Source organism: Trifolium pratense, linkage group LG7, assembly GCF_020283565.1.
Source record: "Trifolium pratense cultivar HEN17-A07 linkage group LG7, ARS_RC_1.1, whole genome shotgun sequence".
NCBI classification, from domain to species: domain Eukaryota; kingdom Viridiplantae; phylum Streptophyta; class Magnoliopsida; order Fabales; family Fabaceae; genus Trifolium; species Trifolium pratense.
The window spans coordinates 54453485-54476470 of record NC_060065.1 but is presented as its reverse complement, the minus strand read 5'-3'; the positions used below and the strand labels follow the sequence as shown (position 1 = coordinate 54476470).

The 22986-nt window shown below is 35.0% G+C and overlaps 3 protein-coding genes across 13 annotated transcripts; 2 read left to right on the top strand and 1 right to left on the bottom strand.

Moving 5' to 3' along the window:
* The first annotated feature begins 151 nt into the window (after positions 1–151).
* On the top strand, positions 152–14620 carry LOC123898453 (helicase protein MOM1-like). 6 transcript variants are annotated; one of them, XM_045949409.1, is made up of 13 exons: positions 152–287; positions 911–2089; positions 3656–3707; positions 3982–4062; positions 4148–4453; positions 5342–5545; positions 7375–8278; positions 8701–8721; positions 8852–8973; positions 9139–9243; positions 10179–12473; positions 12571–12784; positions 13401–14620. In XM_045949409.1, exons 2-13 carry the CDS (start codon positions 942–944, stop codon positions 14117–14119), a joined length of 6171 nt encoding a protein of 2056 aa, XP_045805365.1. In that variant the 5' UTR covers positions 152–287; positions 911–941; the 3' UTR covers positions 14120–14620. The 6 variants fall into 6 exon arrangements, with proteins under 6 accessions (XP_045805365.1, XP_045805366.1, XP_045805364.1 ...); XM_045949410.1 differs by having other exon boundaries at positions 178–287; positions 3988–4062; positions 13401–14596; XM_045949408.1 differs by having other exon boundaries at positions 178–287; positions 3988–4062; positions 8701–8751; positions 13401–14596.
* A 571-nt stretch (positions 14621–15191) lies between these two features.
* On the bottom strand, positions 15192–16526 carry LOC123898449 (phenylalanine ammonia-lyase-like). The gene has a single exon (XM_045949404.1). It carries the CDS (start codon positions 16233–16235, stop codon positions 15465–15467), a length of 771 nt encoding a protein of 256 aa, XP_045805360.1. The 5' UTR covers positions 16236–16526; the 3' UTR covers positions 15192–15464.
* A 516-nt stretch (positions 16527–17042) lies between these two features.
* Positions 17043–20368, top strand: LOC123898447. Of its 6 annotated transcripts, none has more exons than XM_045949396.1 (11): positions 17043–17176; positions 17374–17431; positions 17721–17858; positions 17976–18177; positions 18258–18457; positions 18567–18809; positions 19328–19423; positions 19505–19582; positions 19697–19888; positions 19969–20049; positions 20092–20368. In XM_045949396.1, the coding sequence occupies exons 1-11, from the start codon at positions 17085–17087 to the stop codon at positions 20236–20238; spliced, it is 1527 nt and encodes a 508-aa protein (XP_045805352.1). In that variant the 5' UTR covers positions 17043–17084; the 3' UTR covers positions 20239–20368. The 6 variants fall into 6 exon arrangements, with proteins under 6 accessions (XP_045805352.1, XP_045805353.1, XP_045805351.1 ...); XM_045949397.1 differs by having other exon boundaries at positions 17374–17434; positions 17730–17858; XM_045949395.1 differs by having other exon boundaries at positions 17374–17434; positions 19700–19888.
* The last annotated feature ends 2618 nt before the right edge of the window (positions 20369–22986 follow it).

The window sequence follows — 22986 nt, the reverse complement described above, 5'->3', positions numbered from 1 at the left end:
AGTAGATAAACATAATGACAAATCATTGAAAACTCGTGTACAAGATATGATTATTTTATTATTATTATTTTTTTTTATAATATATTTTTTTCATAAATAAAAAAAAAAATTTTATTTTCTATATATTTTGATCTTTACCCTTATTCTCGTTCTCGATATATTTAATGAATGAATTAAAATCCATAATAATTGAATGATACGGTACCAAAACCAACCCTGAAATTGTTCTTTTTCGTCTCTAAGATTCACGTTTCCACTACGATTCATGCACTCATTCTTCCGTTAAGGTTTTTCCTTCAACCTCTCTCTCTCTCTCTCTCTGTTACTACTTCGTTCAATTCTCTCTCTCTATAACGGTCTTCTCCACTCTGCAATTGTTTTACTACTTCAATATTACGCCTCTCTAATTTCATCTATTACTGATTTAGAATTTAGTATTTAGGATTTAGGATTTAGGGTTAGGTTACATAATTGCATTGTTGTTTCCGTTTTTGTTTTGCTTTCAAATTCCATTCAAATGTTAAGTTCAAACCCTTCAATTTTTTTATAGAATGCGTATGTCATTACTATTTTTTGCTTTCAATTTGTGCTTCAAGGATTCATGTAATTATATAGGTTGAAATTATTTTTCTTAGAGATTGGACATTTATTTATTTTAGGTTTTTAAACTAATTTTTTCTATTATTGGTTGCAAATAGTGTTATTGTTGTTGTTATAAGTTTATTGCTTGTAACGAGTATCGACGCCTCACTGAATCGTTAGTAGTGTTTTGATTTCAATTGATTGTATCGGCATATCGGGTACATATTCGTTTGTTGTTGGTACCGTGGTGGTGTACATGTAATGTTGATTAAGTTTTCTACATGTTGGTTTTTGTGTCTTTATACTGATCAAATGTATTATTGTGTAGATTTTAGAAGTTAAAATAATCACCTAAGCCGATGGTAAATAGTACTCGTGCTAGTCAAAAGGCTAAGGATGAAGAAAATGTGAGGGTGACTCGAAGTAGAGAGAAAGCAAAAATTAATGGACATCCTAATTTATTGGATACAGATAGTACTAGAAAGTCTACTAGAGAAACACCTTTAAGGAAGACAAATGCAAGCTCTTCCAGTACTCAGAAGTCCGAGCAAGTAGAGAAGGCAACACTGCCAGCTCCTGAAGCTAGAAGGAAGTCTGAAAGGGTTGAGAAAAAGAAGACGCCGAGTCCTTTGACAAAATCTGGAAAAACTAGGAATCCTTCTTCTTCTTCTAGTCCTTCAGATTCTAAAAGTGCAGGGTCTTTGGGTTCAATTTCAAGGCAGAAGCTACAAAAAGAGAAGAGTGTGAAGCAGTTGGCATTTGAAGCCCCAGAAGTGACTGAAAATGAGGAACACAACGTGGGAACTTCCCAGGTGAAAATAAAGAGAATGGACGCCCGTATGTATCGGTCTCTCTTTAAAGATGGAAAGAAAGGTACTATAAAGAAGTTATCTATAGGAAATTGCTCAGATAATAAAGAAGTCTCAAAGAATGGTACACTGCCATCTGAAGATGCCAAAGCAAAAGAGACTAGAGTAGACTCGAGTATTGACGAGCAAAAGTGCCAAAGCAAAGGTGACAACTGCAGTGGAGCCAAGATTGATGAGTTATCTAAAGGAAGTTGTTCAGATATTAACGAAGTCTCAAAGCATGGTACACTGCCATCTGAAGATGACAAAGCAAACGAAACAAGAGTTGATTCTAGGTTGAGTGGCCCTATGACAAATCTAGCAGAAAATAATGTGACTCCCGGTTCATTTATACCGTCTAACACCCCAAATTATGAGACTAGTGTGGTACCCATAAGGGTACAGTCTGATTGCTGCAGAGATGAGACATTACCAACATTAGCGTCAGGAAATTCTATATTAGACGATGATGACATGGTCAGTAACAATGCTGGGCTTGGTGGGGGTGAAAACTTGGCACCTTCTAAGAGAAAAGTAATCACAGTGGACACAGAATCAAATGTTTCTTCCACAATATCTAAAGGAGACAATGCGAACTTGATCCCTGATGCTCTCCCTTCCAAGTTAGGTGGAAACGAGTCATGTTCCAAACGAACAAGGTACTTGTTGTTAAATGATAGTAAACAGTATCAATTCCTATTGAAATAAGAGTTCTGATCCATTCACTATTCATTTTTTTGGTGTGTTCTGTTGCTTTTGTTGTGCTTAGGAAGTTTGGCTTTATGCTTCCCCTCCCCTATATCACACTGTCTTATATTGTTTTGTGACTATAAAGCTCATATTCACATTTTTTCTATTTAGTTTTCAAATTCATGGTCATATTACAGAGTTCTTCTGTTGAATCGTTCATTTCATACATGCTGCTTGATATATCATATTTACCATAGTCCGCCCTTTTTTATATATAAGGGGGCATATCCTAGTGAGAAAGTCCTTTCTTATGTGAGAGTGAGAAGATCTAATCTCAACCCTTGAATCTAAATAAATGGCTGAAATTAGAAATCCCTTTTAATGAGTCACATGCAGCCTCTTCTCTCTACCTCACTCAAATCAGACGCCTTTTCCATATTTTCACTCCCAGATTGACACAACCATTTTTGTCCCATCACACTCCCTTCTACCTCTCCCATTAATCTTGATGCCAAATTGAAATGAATCCTTATAGGTTTTCTGTCCTCCATCTTTTCTCATTGATTTAACCCCTGGATGGGTTTTAACTATGATCAATGTCAAAAATGAATTATAAGAAAACATATGTCAATTGATCACTTGAACTTGTTAAGCTAGTGGTAAGTATTTAGATAAAGTATCCTCTCTAATGAAATGACAATATATCTCAACGTGCTTAGTCCTATTTTAAAATACTAGAAGCAACATGTGCAAATTGATTATCACCAATTAGTTTAGGTAAAAACAACGGGAATAGTCACCGTAAAAAAAACAACAGGAATAGTCACTCTGTTGGTTTACCCAAGATATCTTTTTGGGTTTGATTATGTTAGGTGTTATATTTTCTCTTTCACAGGGTACATTCATAACAAGCTTAAAGCTTAGTAAGCTTTAGTTTGAGAGGGAGTGTTAGAATATAAGAAAATATCTTATAATGTCTTTGATATTGTATTAGAGTATATTAGTTTATCTCCTAGGATTAGTTTCTTATCTTAAGAGTATCTTGGATTATCTCTTAGGATTATTTTCCATATCACTTGGTTATTATTATTTGATTCCTGATTTCTTTATTTATTTAGGATTATAAGTCCATGTATCCCTATAAATAGGAATTAGTGTTCAGTCTTTTATATCATGCCATTATCAAGCTCTTATTAATTTCTCTTCTCATTCCTCTAAAACCAATAACTTCAATCATCAATAAATGCAGCAAATTATTGAGGTTGACTCGGTATGATTAGGTCTCCATATATAACAAACTCAAAAAAAATAAAAATTAGGCAAAGAATTACAAAAATGTTTTCCAATTTTTGTAATTTTTCAAGGTACTGATTTACTATATTTACATACAACATAAACATGTAAATATATGGACGAACTTTTACTAGGAATTATACCATTTACCCTTTACCTGTTGATCTGTTCCTGATGGTTTATCGGCACTTCAACATATTAAGTGTTTTTCACGTCTAAGTGATTGGTTCTTTACTTTGCAGGTTAGATTATAATCCTACAGTCAAGGAGTCGTGCGATCCATGTGCAGCTGAGGTTGGTTGGATTTCTTTTATCCACATCGTCCCCCTTCTATCAATTTACTTGATTTTTTTTTTGCAAAAAGGCTTACAATACTATTTCTCTAACAAATTAATATGGGGGCCGCAACACTAATGATAGATTGCTGGTTAATAATTAATCAACAATCCTCTGGTGACCAGACATCAAATCTCTTCCCTTAAATTAAAATTATCAATATGTATCCCTGTACATTTGTTTGTTTATGTAAATTTGTGGGAAGTCTCATATTTTTGTATCTTTTCATTAGGATCAGGACGAAGATGACACTGAACCAACCATGGTGCAGAAGGATAAGAGTGACTACACAAGTGGAATTGGACACCTGAAGGTTTGTTTCTTTTGATGTATAGGTTTGGCCTTGTCCCTCATCTCAAATTTGTTTTGTTGCCTATTTAATCCTACTGGCTTTTCAGGATAGCGCTGTGGAAGACAAAAATGTTCTGGCTCTTGATGGTCAAAATGATAATGAAAAAGATAGTTTAATATATAGTTCCAATGAAAGTGTTGTTCAGCCGAAGGAGAAATTGTCAAGTCATATTGCAAACAGATGCAAGTCTGACTCCTATAGGTTTGTTGAGTATTGGGTTCCTGCACAGATATCTCACGTGCAGCTTGAGCAATATTGTGCTACTTTACTTTCAAATTCTTCAATTCTTTGCTCGTCACCCAAGATTGATTGTGTTGGGGCCATTCGTGATGTCCTTATTTCTATCCGGAAGGTTAAGTTTCACTTTTTTAATTATTTTCTTAGACTGCAAAATATCAAAGATCACATACATATATTTGGTTTAGATTCTAGCTGTTTTATTCCGCAATTTTTAGTTAGTACAATACTGATTAGTTTTCCTTTATTATCATTAAATTTTTATTGATAGATTGATCATAATTCTTTACTATTATCAAGTGAAATATTTAAAATTTTATCATTTCAATATTTTTTTTAATTACTTTCAAATACTGAACATCTGTTTTAGTCAATCTGATACATGCACGATTCATTATTGGATAAAGTCCTATTTCGCCTAGTGATATGGCCTAAATAGAGCTTATCCAAGTTTAACAATCCTCACTTTACAAGCTAGTTTTGTGGGGTTGGGTTAGGCTGAAAACCTAAGATAATATTGGAGACTATCCTAGATTCATTGTTGCGCTACCAAAATTGTTCAGGCAGAAGACACAAGAGCTCTGGGTGTGGGGTTGTGCTTGAGTAAAGTACAAATCTCACACCTCCTAGTGATATGACCTAAATAGAGCTTACAAAGCCTGGACAATTCTCGCCTTACAAGCCAATTTATGTGTTGGAGTTAAACCTACTATCTGAGATTCATCAACCAATTATCAAAATAGGTTTGGATTCATGTGGTTAAATTGAAGAATCTATCTATTTTAATCATTAAAATCCTTTTTGTATATAATTTTTTATGTATATATTCTGAAGTTTATTTGGCCCCCCTAACAAAAAACTAGAACGAATTTGGTAAACAACTGAGTATTTTTTGCAATAGTTGCTATGGTGTTTCTTTACTTATTCAATTAACTCCACAGCTGCCAAGTGGCTATGAACTTTCTAAATGGTTTCATTTTTTGGTTGTGGTATCTCTCGACAGTGTTGTAATCATCCCTATGTTAATGATCCGTCCGTGCAAACTTTACTATTCAAGGACCTTGAAGAAGTTGATTATCCGAGTGACAAAGAAAAATTAGTTGAGTATCTAAATGTTGGAATAAAAGCAAGTGGCAAGCTGCAACTACTTGATTCAATGCTCACAGAGTTGAGAAAAAATAACTTACGGGCACTCGTGCTTTTCCAGGTATGCATTTTGCAAACTATCTTCCCATATATCGCCTATGAGTTTCTTTCCATGCTTTGTGAAAAACACTATTGTGTTACTCCATAACCGGGTCACATACTTGACCCACACACCCAGTAGGTGTCTTCTTTGCAACTCGACAAAAATACACTGATGCATATGATCCCGTGGCTTTGTGCGCTGATTCTGCCGCGCCCACACCACTTGCGATCTTAGCCTTGCACAAGCACACTCAGTGGCAGCAACATTGTGGTCTCGTATTCTCTTATGAGTTGACTCGTGATTCCGACTACCATGATTAGATGTCAATGATTTGGTTAAAGATATGATCTAAGATAAGAGCATTATGGTGTCATTTGATCCATATCCATGTAGTTGACTCCACCTAGTGGGATAAGGCTTTTTTTGTTTGTTTGTTGTTGTTGTGTTGTTGATATATGTGTGTGATTGAGAGAGGTAAAATTTTACTTGTTAGAGTAAGAGAAATCTCACTGTCACTGTTCAAGTTTTCTTTTAAGATTGGTTAGGATCGTATTACGGTATTAGTGAATAGAGCATTGTTTTAGAGTTTCGACAGCTTAGAAACATGTTTTTATCATTAATGAATAAGACTCTTTAAGAGTAACTAGTTCCTAGGATGTTGCTATAGCGCTATAGCGTAGCGTTTTACCACCTCTCTGCTATGCTATAAGGCTGCTTTCCTCTATTTAGAGAAGCGGAAATAGCGGCCGCGATTTGCAGGAAAATAGCGTTTTGGTAGCGCTATTTGGCCGCTTTAGCGTTTTGGAGGGAAAAAAATTGATGAAAATCCTTATTTTGGAAATAAATCATAAGTGAGCGGTTTGGTAGCGCAATGGCACCATCTTCTAGAACTGCTGATAACAGAGGCTTCATTAAGCCTACTAGTGACAACCTTGATATAGGTTGGAAGTGGAATTCTTATAAAGACAGCAGCAAGAAAACAATTATTTGTGATTTTTGTTTTCACCCTTCCAGTGGAGGAATAACAAGAGCAAAGAAGCATCGGTTGAGGATATCGGGAGAAGAAAAATCATGGAATGTTATTAGTCTTTATTTAGAACCTATTTTGATGGTAAATGACAATATTTAGTATAATTATTAAGTAAAAAAGTCCTTTTAATTTTGGGTATTTTTCTATTTTATGTATGTTGTTGGAATTTATGTTTAATTTGTACATGACCGCTATAGCGCTACCCGCTATACCGCAATAGCATTTTTGAGGGTCGGCGCTACACGCCGCTATCCGAGATTAACAACATAGACTAGTTCACTTCACGACATAACTTTTGATTCTCTTCATTGTTTGGTAGTAATTGTACAACACAAACAGTTTCGAGTAGAGGAGGGGAAGAGAGGGATGGAGAAAGGTTAAAACCATTGATGGAGAGAAGGGGACTTGAGGATGAGTGTTATCTATCAAGAAGTGGAATTTTTGTTTTTTCTTTAAATTGTGCATGGGACTAAAAGTTATCCTTTGATTTTCTTGAGAAACACATTTTTGCACTTTTTTCCCATCTACTGTTATCTTTGATTTGTTTTGCTTTGTCCCACAGCAATTTTCAAAAATTAAACAAGGATTCTTGTATTGTCTAGTCATTCTTTTTTTAGCAAATCAAATGCACAGAGGCATGGTGGTTGTTTTTTTGGCATCGTCATGACCACTTTTTCTAATTTTCTGACTGTACTTGTGTATGTCTGTTGGTGACTGCATAGGGAATGTCATACGCCGCTTTCTTTTATATTGTGTGTTCATCCGCTTGAGGGAAACTAGGTAATTGAGTTATAAGAATTTGTTATTGAATTTGCAGTCTATTGGAAAGGATTCAATTGGAGATATTTTAGATGACTTCCTGCGACAAAGATTTGATGTAGATTCATTTGAAAGAATTGATAAAAGTCTTTCATCTTCTAAGAAGCAAGCTGCCATTAAGAAATTTAATGACAAGAATAATAAGCGATTTGTCTTTCTGATGGAAACTAGTGCCTGCCTTCCTAGCATAAAATTGTCATCAATTGACACTGTTATTATATTTGATAGTGATTGGAACCCAATGAATGATCTAAGATCCCTTCAGAAGATAACACTTGATTCACAGTTTCAATTTATCAAAATGTTCCGTTTATATACAGCTTTCACTGCTGAAGAGAAAGCTTTAATTCTTGCTACGCAAGATAAGGCCCTAGACATAAACTGTCTATATTCAAGCCGGGGTCTCAATCATACTCTCTTGATGTGGGGTGCTTCTCGTCTTTTTGACGAGTTGGGGGTTTCCCTTGACGGTTCAACTTCTACGTCAAGTCCTATACCACTGCTAGAAAAAACCGTTTCAGAGTTCACATCCTGTCTATCTGATGCTGGTGAAGATTCGGACACGAGCAGTCGCTCAATTTTATTGAAAGTCCAGCAAAACGGAGGATCCTACTGTTCCAATTTTCCTTTGCTTGGTGAACTGAAACTTGGGTCGCTGGATGAAGAGTCACCACAAACTTTTTGGACTAAACTATTGGAGGGAAAACATTTTCGATGGAAGTACTCAAGTAGTCCATCTCAGCGGAGCCGGAAGAGAGTTCATTGTTTCAATAATTTGGAAGGTGGGACCAACCCTGTGAATGAAGGCATAACAAAGAAGCGCATGAAAGTGAGCAACAATACTGTTGATCAGCCTACATCGAAATCTGAAGGTGAAAAGTTACCCACTGGAGTCAAGGCAGGTTAGTGGCTGGTTGTTATGCAAACTTTGTGAAAAAAAATCACCTTTTTTGAAAGAGGCATATGTTTAAACTAAATATGAAAGTACCTGAGAATTATCATTAAAACCTATTGTTTTTCCAATATACTTTTTTTTACCAGGTTTTAAAAAATGTGATTTTTCTTAAAAATGTTATTTTGTCGAAAATAAGCACTTCTAGTCCTATGTTATTGTATGCAAACAAGTTAAAAATTACTTTAAAAAATAAGACAAACTTAAATCAGTTTCTGCTTCTTCTAAACATCTCTAAATTATTTCTATCATAATTGCTTTTAAATTGATTAGTAACAAACAGGTCATTAATGAGGTTAACTAACTAATAGTAAGAATTATCTTTGGTGTTTTTATGATATATCCTCTGAGGCCAGTAATATACTTTTGCAGGAATCTTTGGAGATCTAGTGGGTAAAGTCACTCAATTCTTTCCTAGTTCAAGTATTTGTGTTGGTGTAGCCATTCAATGTTAATTACTGTCATTTCTCACTTTTATTGCTTGATCAACCTTACTCACTTTGTTTGCTTGATCAAATACCAGATAAACCTCAGGATAATGGTGTTGGATCCGAGAAAAACGGCAGAATACATGATGAGCAGAGGAGCTTACATCTTTTGCTGAAGCCACAGATCACAAAGCTCTGTGACGTTCTTCTTCTTCCAGTATGCAGCATGTTTTTCTCTTTGTTAAGTTTTACTTGCTGTTTGTTTTCCTGCATTGGCCCCTTACAAGATTGCATTTTTATTACCAGATTGTTTGTGCTAACGAAATCTGAGCTCTATTATTAGTTTGAATTTGATGTTATGGTGACATATTTTCTAATGCAGGATAATGTCAAGAATATGGTTGACAATTTTCTTGAGTATGTTATGAACCATCACCATGTCGATAGGGAACCCGTGTCAATATTACAGGCTTTTCAAATATCTCTGGTCAGAATATTTCTTGCATGTTTATCTATAAAATCCTTTTCTTCAATCACCCCTTCTCTATCACATCCTTGTTTCTGTTATAGCTTATGTTTTCTTAAATAAAATAAATAAAATTGGTGTTTTGTTTGTTTATTTATTCTTGATTCTTTCCATACTCTGATGTGTGACTCTTGTTAAAATTTGGGCTTCTTTTTCCTTTCAAGCAGTAGTATTTTCTGGAATTTGATTTCGTTTTATCCTATCTAGCTTCCCTAATTTTGTGTATTGTGTGTGTATCTTATTTATTTTTGGGGAAATCCAATAATAAATTTGTTGATTTTTCACACATTTGACATTTTTCTGTTGCAAGCCAACCCATCAAAGCAATTTTTTGTTTGCACTTGATCTGGTTAGTCAACTGCATGTATGCTTTGAAATTTTTGTTTGGGCTGATCTTGCTCTGCGTTGTTTAGTGAGCTCGTTCATAACATGGCTAGACTCAAGCCTCATTGTCATCAGTGCAGGGCACAAGTATAATCAAATAAACTTGGCTTGTAGTCATTTTGTCATCATATTTGTGGAAGATTATGGAAGAAAGAAAAATAGTAATGGACAAAACTTAAGCATAGGATAGATATAAAGCATAGGATAGATATAAAGCTCAACATGATTTTCCTCCTTCTGTTTAATATTTGTTCTTAATATGTATAAATTTCACTCTTTTTTTCTCAGTTCTTTTTTATTCCATTTGAAACGGAGAGAATGTTACTGTCACATCACTTTTTTTTCCTCTTTGCTTTTTTTCTAGTATATTGTAGTTAATAATATGTAAAATAGGTTGTTATAGGACTTTGTTTTCTACCTCTTGTAAATGCATATATTCCGTGGTTGCATTTATTTGTATGTAATGTATAAGTATGACTGATAATCCCCTCCTTGTATTATGCAAATTTCAGATTTGGACTGCTGCTTCTTTGCTAAATCACAAACTTGACCACAAGGCTTCTCTTATTCTTGCGGAACAAAATTTGAATTTTGACTGTAAGAAAGGAGAGGTGGACCTCATTTTTTCTATGCTGCGGTGTCTAAAGAAAATATTTTTACATCGTACAGAAAATTGTAATAATACTTCTTCTCCAAAAGCTTCTAAATCACCAAGAGTTTCATGTACTGGAGTGGCACAAGAGGTTGAATTGTTCAAAAAAGATTTGTCCAAAAGCATTAAAAAAATTCAGAAAAAGTGTGAAAAAACGCTGAATAAGATACGCCTTATGCACCAGGAAGAGAAACAAAGGTTGAGAGCGTCTAATGAGGCTCAAAAGGCTGAATTGGAGAGAAAATACACAATAGAGTTAGCATTCACGCGATCCTGCTCTCCTAATGAGGTGACGAGAATAGAAATGCTCAAAATTTTGAATATTGAACATCAAAAAAGGATTGAAGATCTGGAATTTCAGTATGAAACAAGTCTCAAAGATCTCGAGGACAAACATTCAGCTCATATATTAAAGGTTCAAGACTGTGAGACCACTTGGGTGGAAGATTTGAAATCTTGGGCAAAAAACGAATTGCGAAACATAGTTGCTTTAAAGGAACTTGGGACTGGGTTTGATTACTCGCAGATGTGTGATAATGTGGCTGAATCCATGAAAGAGACTGGGGCTGTGGTTCCTCAAAAAAATTCCCCTTCAGTTGATAAAACAGTTGAACAACAAAATTCTCTGGTCAAGCATGACAGGGCTAATGAAATGGACATTATGGTTTCAAATGATCGGGCAGTCTCTGGAAATGAGGACCATAATACAACTGAAAATCAACATGTCAGTCAGGAAAATATTCTCTCTAAACTTTCCCATTCCAGAGAGCAGAATTCTGATGGTGCTACAAGCATGACAGATGAAGCTATTAGGTCTGAAAATTTTGGCCATGAGTCTAGAGATGGTTGTGAGAAGCCTAGTTTAGATACCGCGTGCTTGCCAGATTGCAGAGAACAGAATTCTGATTGTGCTACAAGCATGACAGATGAAGATAATAGGTGTGCAAATTTTGGCCATCGGTCTCGAGATGGTTGTGAGATTCCTAGTTTAGGTACCGCATGCTTGCCAGATTGTGAGAATGCCACACATCCAGTGCACCAGTGTTCTGATGGAGTCTCATCAAGCGTACCTGAAGGGCAAATTCCAGGTGAAGTGCAAGAAACTACTAATGGAGGGGACTCTGTAAGTGTATCAGAAAGACAGGTACATGTTGAAATGTCTGAGGCCGTCAATTTCACTGATTGTCTGCTGCAGAGTCCCCCTTCATATGTGGCTCAAATATCCGACAGAGGTTCAATAGATGTGCCAGTTATAGATGGTGTTTCATCACCAAGGCCTTGTCAAGCTGCTTGTTCAACCAGTTGTCGAGATACAATTTCCCTTTCAAATCCACCTTTGGAGCAACAAATACCTGATGGACTCTTGAGTATTCCTGATGGAGATATTCCTGTCACTGTGCCAGAAAATAGTCATGCAGTGGCAGATTGTCATAAGGATATAGAGCCTTCAACAAATGCTGTGCTGGTGGATAATAGTACCACAAATGACCTGGAGGGAGGAGTACTCGGAACTGTGACCAGTGCTCCAGTATCTTCTAGACCAGTTAATGTCATGGAGCCTCTAGAACAAGGGCAACAATTGCCGTCTGTGGAGTCTGCTGCTGACAAGGATTCAGCTGGGGAAATGCAAAATTCTTATGAACAAGTTCAACTGGCATCTCGTTCAGCTGATGTTGTACCAGCCAATCAAATCACGGTGCCTCCAAAGCAGGTGCATCAATTAGCTGCTGCAGAGCTCTCTTCCAACTTGGGTATGCTGGGTTTGTCTAATTTTCATTTAGCAACTGAAGATGAACATCAGCCGAGCAATGTACCAGATATCCCCACTCATCATCCTGAACCATCTTCTGCGGTTCCAAATAAAAATGTTGCGCAGCCACACTCAAATTCGGCACTTTTTTTACATTCAAATCAAGCTGCCGTGCACCCTGTCTCAAATTCAGATCTTGATTCAGTTACAGCCAGTAGAGTTAGAACACAGTCTGCCAACCCAAGAAATTTGTCAACTCCTTTGGAGATGAATAATCACCCTATCCAATCTACAGCCCCTTCGTCTTCCACAAGGCTTCCACATTTGTCCTATGATCCACTGAAAATTGAATTTGAAAAAATACAAAAAGCAATAGAACAAACTTCGAAAAGCCATGAAGATTCGGTTAGTTTCTGGTTTACTCATATGACCTTAATCTGATGAATACTTATTCTAGGTTCCTATCTTTTCTTATTACTAAAGTATTATTCTTTTGGAGCAGAAATTGCGGTTGAAATCTGATTTTGAAAAGGAATTAGCGGAGCTTCGAAAAAAGTATGATGTTAAATTTCAAGAGATGGAAGTTGAATTTCAGCGAACAAAGAAGACTTTGGATACAAATCTTAACACAGTTTGTGTGAATAAGTTATTGGCTGATGCTTTTAGGTCTAAATGCTTGGATCTTAAAGCACCCAGTGCTTCAGGAATGCAACATGGTATGTTTGTTTTTCATAGACATCTAAGTGTTAACATTGCTTTTAAAGCTCTGATTTTGATTGGTTACCGAAACCAAACTTCACTTCAATTCCTTTCCAACTATGTCTCGTGTTGGTGGTTTATTAATTTATTTATCTTTCCTTGCCATCTGTTTTTTTGTTGACTGATCAAGTTTCTACCGAAGCAATAAACCTGAGTTGGCAGATACTACTAAGGCTGTGAGAGTCGTTGCCAAGGATAATAATTTGCTTCTCTTATTATTTATTTTTTTCTATGAAGGCCAATTTTAAGCAAAATTATATATGCAGTTTTTAAAAAAATTGTTTCAGTAGTTTTATGGTATTATTGTTCTTGGTTGGTCGAATTAGTCTAACATTGGGATAGGATGGCAAAGGTACACACTTAAATATGTACTCTTATCCTTTGTCCAAAAATAAATAAAATATGTACTCTTATCCCAAAAAAACAAAATACTCTTGCGCATAGTGTGTTTGCATTCATGTCTTGTTTATGTAATCTATTCAGCAGCAGGCATACAAATCACTAAATGTGGAAGGCTTGCAGCACTGAGTTTTCTGTTTCGAGTATTTTTTCTAATCTCTATCTTGATTTCAGATTCACTTCCGCGGCAGTTGCATCTACGTTCGAGTCAACAAACTGCTACTCGGTCATTAGTGGTTTCTGGTTCTTCCGGTCAGCCTCCTGCGACCAGTCTGCTGAGTCCCTCCATTGCTCCCAGTCAGCCTCCTGCAACCAGTCTGCTGAGTCCCCCCATTGCTCCTAAGTCACAGCATATGGTACCGCCTGGTTACAATAAGTCTGGAACTTCCTCCGGTGTCTCTGCAAGACCACCTCTCATTAACACTACTAGGTCTTCAATCGCCCGAGATGTTCAAACTGGTGGCGAGATACGTGCCCCTGCACCACATCTCCAATCTTCTAGACCCCCAAATTCTGTTCCACCCTCCAGTTTCCATCCTCTTCTACTCCGAAATCTAAGTCAGACAGCTCCTAGTAACCTTCGAGCAACTTCTCCCTCACACGCTCGTGTCCCACCCTTGCAAAGACCAACAGCCCATCAGTCTAATCCACAAACGGGATACCGGCCTGACAGTGCAGGCAGATTAGCCACTCCTAACTTACCTCTCACGGGTTCACATGGGAATGTTAGCAATCAATCTAATATAACCTCCCCAAATGTTATTTCGCGTTTGTCAGATACGGCTCCCGCTAACCTGTCCAGATTTGGGCCCAATAGCAGTAGCATGGTGGTTAACTCATCGCATCAAGCTGCGTCTGCAGATTTAGTATGTTTATCAGATGATGATGACTGACCTGAAAAGTGTTTTGCATGCATTTGTCCTAACACCCGACTATGGTATAGCTTTGTTTACTTTGGAGGGTTATATTGTTGGACTGTCTTGACTATTCTCTTAATAGGCGGCAAAGCTGAATAGGAAAAGGGCCGAGCTGACTGATGAGTTTTTAGCCTTAAAAAAAGGGCTCTCTCATGTGAAGCTAACATGGCTGGCTACATACAAGTATTGCCAAATCAAGATGAGACGTAACGGACATTTGGTTTGCTCTAATTATATTGATGGTAAAATGTACATAATTAATCAAGGGTAGCTCATCTAGTTAGATCCAAATTTTCAATATGTATTTAACAAATTATTATATGCTATGAGCTTACCTTTGTCAAAACAAAAGTAATCAAATTGTTATCTGATTTTCTATACTGCTATCTTATTTAAAAAAAATAAAAAAATTGTCAAGTAGCCATCTTATTTAAAAACTTATTGCATATTAAAGATTATATATTTCAAATGTCATTTGGTCTACGTCAAAATAGGTTACTTAATTACAGATCAATGAAGTTAATTCAATGTACAAATTATAATGTATAAGTCCTCGCCCGTGCCTGTCAAAAGAAATGTAAAATTATGTATGTGTGACAGAAGAGTATAAATAAGATTCAATAAAAAAAAAAAAAGAGTATAAATAAGATTTGGTTTACTAAGCTGTTTCCTTTTTCTCTTGACTTAATTATTTGAAATGTGGCACAATATTGAAGTCTCTTAAGAATAATATTTTGCGATAATTTTTTTAAATTTGTTGCAAGATTATCCCTAGATAAGCTTACAACATTAATCTTCAAAAATACATAACTAATATTAATGCAATTTTACAAAAAATAGCATATGTTCTTAGAGACAGAGATACAGGCAAAGACTGAAAACATTTATAATCTTTTCTACCTGTTTAAGGGGGGCATAAAGATTTCTTTTCCCATCAAAGTAGAGTATGGTGTTGGGGTCAGATTGCATTTTTCTTTTCTTTGTTTTATTTGTAATTGGGGTACCCTTGTGTATGATCGTAAAGACTAGTTTCTTGAGTTTTGTGAGACCTAAATGAACGATAAACTCTTCACAAGAGTTTTAATGTCGTTGAATGCCCAAATTTATATTCGAACCAGAAACATCCCATTGTGTTTGTATTAACAATACTTTTTAAGAGAAGTTAACACAAGATATTAACAAATTAATGTTTAAATTCTATACTAAAATACAAGGTATTAACAACATTCACTGTCTTTTAACAAAAGGAAACCACTATGCATACATAATACCTTACAGGGGAAATACATTGCAATCCTAGTAAAACATTGTACCAATGAAATTATATAGGAAGTGGAGTACCATCCCAATCCTTGAGGCATTCAAACATTGGATCTATTATCTTTCCAAGATTAATTGCATTAAAAACTTTATCAAAATCTTCTCCTGGTGATTTAACTTTCTCACCAGTTAAAAACTCAGTCTCCAATTCCTCTCTAATAAACTTATACAATGGATAAGACCTGCATTTCTTGATTTTGTTAGGACTTGCCAAAATTCCTTTTTCAAAAGCACTTCTTGTAGATTCAACCTCTTTTGGCAACACCCTTTTTAGTTCCTCCTCAAATGCACCTATCTTAAGGAAAATAGAAGCATTTAAACTTTTCAAATCATTATTTTTACCACTCTTCAATGCATGTTCCATAAGCACTTGCCTCAATTTTTGCATAAGTGGATATGTGTCATTATAAGGATCATCAATATATGCAAAAACATACTCACAATCAACCACTTTAATCAAATTTTTCTCACTAAACATGCAATGATGAATCTCACCATTGACTCCAACATTTAAGATTTTTCTAGCCACTTGACTCATTGTATTCTTAACTGTACTCTTTAAATTCTCCTCCAAATACCTCAAATCTATTGCTTGACATAAAGCAATCAAATAAGTTGAAGCCATAAGCTTTAATATCTCAACAGCTTCTGCTGTTTTCCTAGCTGAGATTAATCCAAGTGAATTAATATCTTGATTATGCTGTTCTGCACTTTGAACATGATTAGTAACAGGATTAGCTAAAAACTGAAGCTCAGAACAATATGCAGCCATTGCTATCTCGCCGCCTTTAAGTCCATAATCCAAGCTTAAACATTTACCACCAGAGAGATTTGAAGGCAAATCCAAGTATAAACTGAATAGCTCAAAATTGAATGCCACTGATAACACTACAAACCTATTAAAAGATCTGAACGAACGGTTCCATTTTTTATATCAGTAAAATCTTTGAATTTGAAGCCAGGATTTGGAGATTTATGTTCATTAACATCTTCAATAAAACTACCTCCGGTCCAAATCAATTTGAATTTATGTTCACATGCCTTAACAGCAAGATTATTTTTCTCCACATCAAAATTCTGAATAGTGCATGTCATGTTAACATAGAACTGACTTTTTCATTTGTCATGCAAATCAGAAGGAACAGTTTCATTTGAATTTCATCACCCTGAAAGTTTTGAAAAAATCATAAAGTAAAAATATACTAGGACATGTTGGAATAAGGTTCTAAATAAATGAAAGTTCGCAAATAACAATTATACTACCAGCTCATCGCATAGAACCATCTCAATGTGGTGTTTAGTGGATTTTGCATGCCGAACTACCCACAAATCCTTGACTCTCACAACAACCCTCCATAGGGATTTGCTATTGTCAATATCCCTTATTTTCTCAAAAGGCCTCTGTAGGACGATCATTTTGTTCTTCATTTTTTCATTATTTTTTTCCATGGTCGCAGTCCTAACATGAAAAAAAAAAAATTAACATCAAAACCCATAAATAGTTGCAATCTTTTAGATCTATCATTAAATGACAACATGATAAACAAAAAAAAAAGTTTTGTTACATGGTCTAATTCTGGGTTTTTTTAAAAACTATTTCACCACTTTGAAACGTGGTCACATGCTGCTACGCCTTTGTCAAAACGTGGTTCCTTCCTTCTTCCAACGAAAACAGAGTGAGAAGAAACCCTACCCAAAACGGCGCTGCAATTCGTAAGTTATTCATCAAGCAAGGATATCTATTAATCTTCATCACCTGGGTTTTTTCTTCTCGTTCTATATCGGGAAATATTTTTTCTTTTATGATTTTGATATCGTTATTGGGTTTTCTTTATGATTCTGTTGATTTGTTTTTATAGCACAACACAATGATGAATTGAGGCTGATTTCATTCATTTTCATCGATTTAGGGGAAGGACGATGGAAGCTCAATCAGAGAACAGAGCAGTTACTCGTGCCCGGGGGCGGGTGGTAAGTAAATTATTGTTCGAGATTATTTGTACTGTAGTAGTAGTATTTGCAATTAATATTATACTATACTCTGATTATACCATCTGGTGTTTTTGTAAGTATACTTTTAGGGTTTTGTTTGTTGATTGTTAGTTAGTGTTTGTTATAATAATAATTCCTGATTAGTCCTTTCCATTCTCTAAACTATCAAATTTTATTAAAAAGTTATTATGAATTGATTAGTTGTCTAATGATATAACCTTCGCTGCTATGCCTGCCTTTGTCAAAACGTGCTTCCTTCTTCCAGCGTAAACAGAGTGAGAAGAAGAAACCCCACCCAAAACGGCCCTACCTTGGGAGGGAAAAGAAGTTGGAAGTTCAACCGATCGCTCCATCAAAGAATGGAGAACTGACTATTGGAGATATTGCTCGTGCCCGGGGGCGGGTAAGTAAATTATTGTTCGAGATTATTTGTACTGTAGTAGTATTTCACAAGATGACCAAGAGTTTGACATGTTTGTGCTGAAATTTGATAGACTTGTTGCAAATAACTCTTTGTCAGGAAGTTTTTCCGCTTCATTTCCTTGTAGAATGTGCCACCGGATATGCTCTTTTTCTTGCCCATGGCATTAATGATATTGATATGATTAAGTATCAAGCAGAGGAGTACATTAACCGTTCCGACACCCCTTTTGAGCTCAAAGCTTATCTACCCTTTTCATCTCTTAGTGAAGCTCTCCTTCAAATGAATGCTATATCCAACTGTAAGCTAATTTCATTGTCAAAAAAATATCCCACACAAACAAAATCTATTTTCTTTCCTTATTTTTGTTTCCTTCTGTAGCAAGTGTGACTGAGATGCTAATAAAGTTCATCCAGAAGAATTTTGAACCACCATTCCATCGCCATGTACTTACAACTGCCGATCCATTTCTGGGAGTAAAAATAGTAAATAATGTGGGTCTGAGTGACCATACTTCTTTGCTGACCTTAAGTGTCATGCGTGGTTTGCGGGAGAAAATTGACAAACTCATCGGGTTGCAGGTATGTTGTTCCTACTTCATGCCATCACTTACAATCCATATATATATATATATATATATATATATATATATATGGTTCCTTACTAACCCAAACATTTGATTATTTGCAGCCTGGAGAGTTGGACAAGGCCCAACGCCAACTGGCGCACCTTTACAAAGACCAAAAGCGCACTATATTGGACACCAAAAGTCCCGTCCCGGTTTCGTCATCTTCTTTTCTACAAGAACAAGTCATGGTTGTGCCACATAGATTCGAAGGATTTTTCAACGCCAAGGGCAAAAAGAATATATTGTGCACAAGAAATCTAGTACCCGGGGAAGCTCTTTATGGTGAAAAATTAATACATGTTCAGGTGAGTCGATTTATATATGATTAGTATCTGCCTCTTAATTGGTTTATGTACTTCATGAATATCCATAGGTATTATTATCTTTATGTTGAAAACTCTCGTCACGTCACATGTTAAACCCTTCAAGACCAACGCATTAGTACTCAATTAGAGTTTTCAAAATGCTCCAATTTGGTCCTTTTTTTTAGTGCTATCACTGTTTCACACACAATAACGCATTAGTATCTGCCTCTTAATTGGTGAGTCGATTTATATATGATTAGTATCTGCCTCTTAATTGGGTTATGTACTTCATGAATATCCATGGATATTATTATCTTTATGTTGAAAACTCTCGTCACGTCACATGTTAAACCCTTCAAGACCAACACATTAGTACTCAATTAGAGTTTTCAAAATGCTCCAATTTGGTCCTTTTTTTAGTGCTATCATTGTTTCACACACAATAACGCATAGCTCTATGTTTCCATGTGCTGATCCAGTTTTACGTGTTTGGACTTATTTCAATCTTTGTATCTCAGAATGAAGACGGAACTGAAGTCGAGTACAGAGTATGCGATCCGCGTAGATCCAAGTTGGGTGCTGCAATCCTGGGTGGTGTCACCAATATATGGATTGTAAGTTATCGTATGTTGGAACTTAAAATAACATTTGAGTTGTGCGATTTAACTAAGTATGCTTTATTTTATTTGTTTTAGAAACCCGGCTCTCGTGTTATGTATGTGGGAAAAGTATGCGGAGTTACGGTTTCTGATTTGTCAGATATTGTTGGCTTGGTAAGTTATGTGGTCTATTGTCGGTCATAGATCTTTATCATTTAGACCTTGCCCTAGATGTGTGCTTTAGTTTATACTACAGGTTATAATTTGCTAGCATATCTATTTTGTTAGCAGGATGGTTTAGTTTATGTTGTGGGCAACTCTGATGATGTTACACATATGGAGGGCAAGAGGCCAAATGTTGTGACAATCATCGAGAACGATTATCATTATTGTCATTACCGCATGGTTCTCGGGATGGTAGATGCAGTCTTTGGGGAGATTGATCATCCCCTTGGTGAAATTTATCGTCTTCCTACTAAGGTTCTCTACTAACCCCATAATATGATTGTAAATTGCTAAGTAATGCTACATTTTCTCATTAAATTGTTATGTTGTATTAGGTTTATAGGGATGGGCGTTTTATAGTGAATAATGTTCATTTTTATCTTAAAACTGGTGGGCATTACATGATTTGCACAAAGGTTTGTTTTCAATCATTTATATTTGATTTGTGTGAACTACAGGCAGACAATATGAATTCAAAAGGTCATATTATTTTTTCCTCCGGCGATATAAACAGAGAATTCAAGCTACTACAGACAGTCCCTCTTGATTTAGTAGAGGGGGCATATTTCATTGACATTGGTGGTTACAGGATGCAGCCTGAATAGCTGTATTTTTACTGTTTGGTTGTCTCTTTTTATGATCAACCTTTTTGTATGTAGTCATTTTTTGGGTTTGTCATTCTTTGTAACAAAAAATCATGTATAGTATCAAGTTTCTTTTCATTCTTTTCTTCTATATCATGTGCTTGCTATTTGCTTCTTTTATATTTTTACATTCATTGAATAGATAGATCCAAATCCAAAAAATAACTGATATAGATAGACATGTGCGTCTGTCCTTGGGGAATAATAAATTCATGTAGACTGCTCTGACTCTTATATAGGTTATAGGTTCATCTGACTTGACTTGAATTATTGAAGACCAAATTTGACCATTATTTTTATTATTATTATAAATAACTTTATTTAAACTCAGCTCACTGTACTGTACTGCAAGCATCAGCCGAAAGTAGTAGTTAAAGTGAAAATATGTTGCAGCTACTTCATTTAAGAATCAACATGAAAATCAGTGGTTAGTTAGATTAGATTAGATTAGTTCTTATAAGAATTCATAACTAATTAGAACATTACATGTATGTATTGTGTGAACTCATGTTAAAACAGTCAGTTTTATTTGAGAGCAAGCTTCTTCTTATCTTAGTTTTTGATTTTTCTTAGTATAGTATTATATATACTGTCAAATACTTGATTGCCACATAACCATGCACATTTTAAATTAATCCAAAATAACATGCTGGTTTCATGTTTGTTGTGGGTGTGAAATAATAATAATAATTTACTTTTTTTTTTTTGGTAAACTAAATGTTTTTGTTTCTTAATCATAGCAGCCAAGAAAGACCTTTGCGGATTGGGTTAATTTATGAATAATGCAATGCACAAACATTAATCATAGCAGCCGTCAAAAAAATAATATTAATCATAGCACTTATAAATGCATTTGTAATTTTAATACATTTAAAAGTTACTGCATCACACATTCATAGCCCAAAATTACTTATTTTATTGCATATTAAGCTACTTACTAATGGACCTGAGATTTCACATTCATTCATTGAGCTGTTGCCTACTTGAAAATGATAACATTCTATTGCAACAAAGCAATTGCAGTGGCACTCGCAATATAACAAGCAAACTAACAATTTTCTTACAGAAAACAACCGATGGAATTGAATTCTTACAGAAAACGCAGCAAAATCTTCTTGTTGATTTTTGTTTGTTTCATTGATTTTTGATGATTCATAGATCATATCTTGCATCCTGGACACTCAATGTGCACCTACACCAATTTTCTTCTCCTTCAACACATTGACTAGATTCCAAACCCTGGACATTCGTAATGCATTTGTCACTCACAACGGTATTCATATAAAAATGAGAATAACATTATATAAAATACTTTTATAGAACAGATAACATATAATTAAAACGCAACAGCAGTACAAAAGTTACATAAAATGGATCAATGAATATCTGAAAAAGTTACATAAAATCGATTAATGAATATCCGAAAATCTGATCCGTTTATCCATTAAATTAAACGATTGGATATGGATCGACCTCTAAAATATCTGAGATGTGATCCGAGCCAATCCAAATTTGATAAATTAAATGAATTCGGATATGTATTTAGGCTGATCCGATCCATTGACAGAACTAGACTCATGTATAGAGACCGACAAAAGATTATTTTAATTAATGCAATAAACATAATATTCAAATGCGTATTTTTAAGTTGCAGCTCTTACCTTCATTATACGGTCTGAGATAGAACTCATGGACTCTGAAGCCTTGTGCGGTGTCTACTTCACCGCGACCCTCTACTCTATATAGTCCAAGATATTCATACGCCATCTGATTGTTTCCAACAATGTTTTCACCTCCATGTGCATCGGTATAGGTGACTACTCGTAGAGGAGTCTGTTGTAACATACAATTTCGCATACGCCGGTTGCCTGTACATACAAACATAGATTTCAGTTCATATTAATATGAAAAAGTATAGAAATAACTTTAAAAGTTACCTTAACATAATTATCCTAAATAAAACAATACTAATTTTCATTGATTTAATCATAAGAGAAGAGAGTTTGACCTAAACATAAATATAGCAATTTTTTATCTATATATATAAATCCTAGATAGTTATCCTATTAGTTCTCTGAACCCTAATCCACTTACACCAATGAAATTTCTTCATTTAGCCATGTCATTCACTTACAAAGTCACATCATTTCTCCTTACATTATTGTCATATTGATCAACTTTTCATATACCTATATTTATATGTGTGATGATGCATTAATATATCAAAAAAAAAAAATTTGTCCGATTATATGTTTATATAAGAAAAAAAAACGTATGGACTAATGGAAACAAATAGTCACTATAATGATTGAATATATCTAATCAAAAAGAAATAAAATAGTCATTAAATCATCATATTTTACTAAACAATTGTTTAAACAATTGTCACTAAATAATCATATTTTGTTTAAATTCTATAATCTATTGTTTCTTTATTATGTATAGAGAATTCTATTGTCATGATGTCATACTGAATGTGAATGATAATGAGAAAAAAAGTTTTTCGTCGAAGGATAAAAGGATGTGAGTTATTGATCAATATTAGGTGATCAACTAGCTATTGGTCTGTTCATTTTTCATTTGGGGCGTCGAAGACGGTAAATCATTTACACACTATCTGTTAAAAACTTGAAAGTCTCTCTTGATTATATACTCTTAAAAACTTAAAACTCTGTCTTGATCATTTACACACTTTTTGTTAATTCTAAT

What these genes read in the sequence shown, in the direction of transcription:
- LOC123898453 (XM_045949407.1), top strand. Translation starts at nt 942, where the DNA reads ATGGTAAATAGTACTCGTGCTAGTCAAAAGGCTAAGGATGAAGAAAAT. An exon ending in TCATGTTCCAAACGAACAAG is followed by an intron (nt 2,090 to 3,655) that starts GTACTTGTTGTT and finishes TTTACTTTGCAG; the next exon opens with GTTAGATTATAATCCTACAG. An exon ending in TCAATTCTTTCCTAGTTCAA is followed by an intron (nt 8,752 to 8,851) that starts GTATTTGTGTTG and finishes ATCAAATACCAG; the next exon opens with ATAAACCTCAGGATAATGGT.
- LOC123898449 (XM_045949404.1), bottom strand. Translation starts at nt 16,235, where the DNA reads ATGGCTGCATATTGTTCTGAGCTTCAGTTTTTAGCTAATCCTGTTACT.
- LOC123898447 (XM_045949394.1), top strand. Translation starts at nt 17,085, where the DNA reads ATGCTGCTACGCCTTTGTCAAAACGTGGTTCCTTCCTTCTTCCAACGA. An exon ending in ACAAACTCATCGGGTTGCAG is followed by an intron (nt 18,458 to 18,566) that starts GTATGTTGTTCC and finishes GATTATTTGCAG; the next exon opens with CCTGGAGAGTTGGACAAGGC. An exon ending in ATTACATGATTTGCACAAAG is followed by an intron (nt 20,050 to 20,091) that starts GTTTGTTTTCAA and finishes TGTGAACTACAG; the next exon opens with GCAGACAATATGAATTCAAA.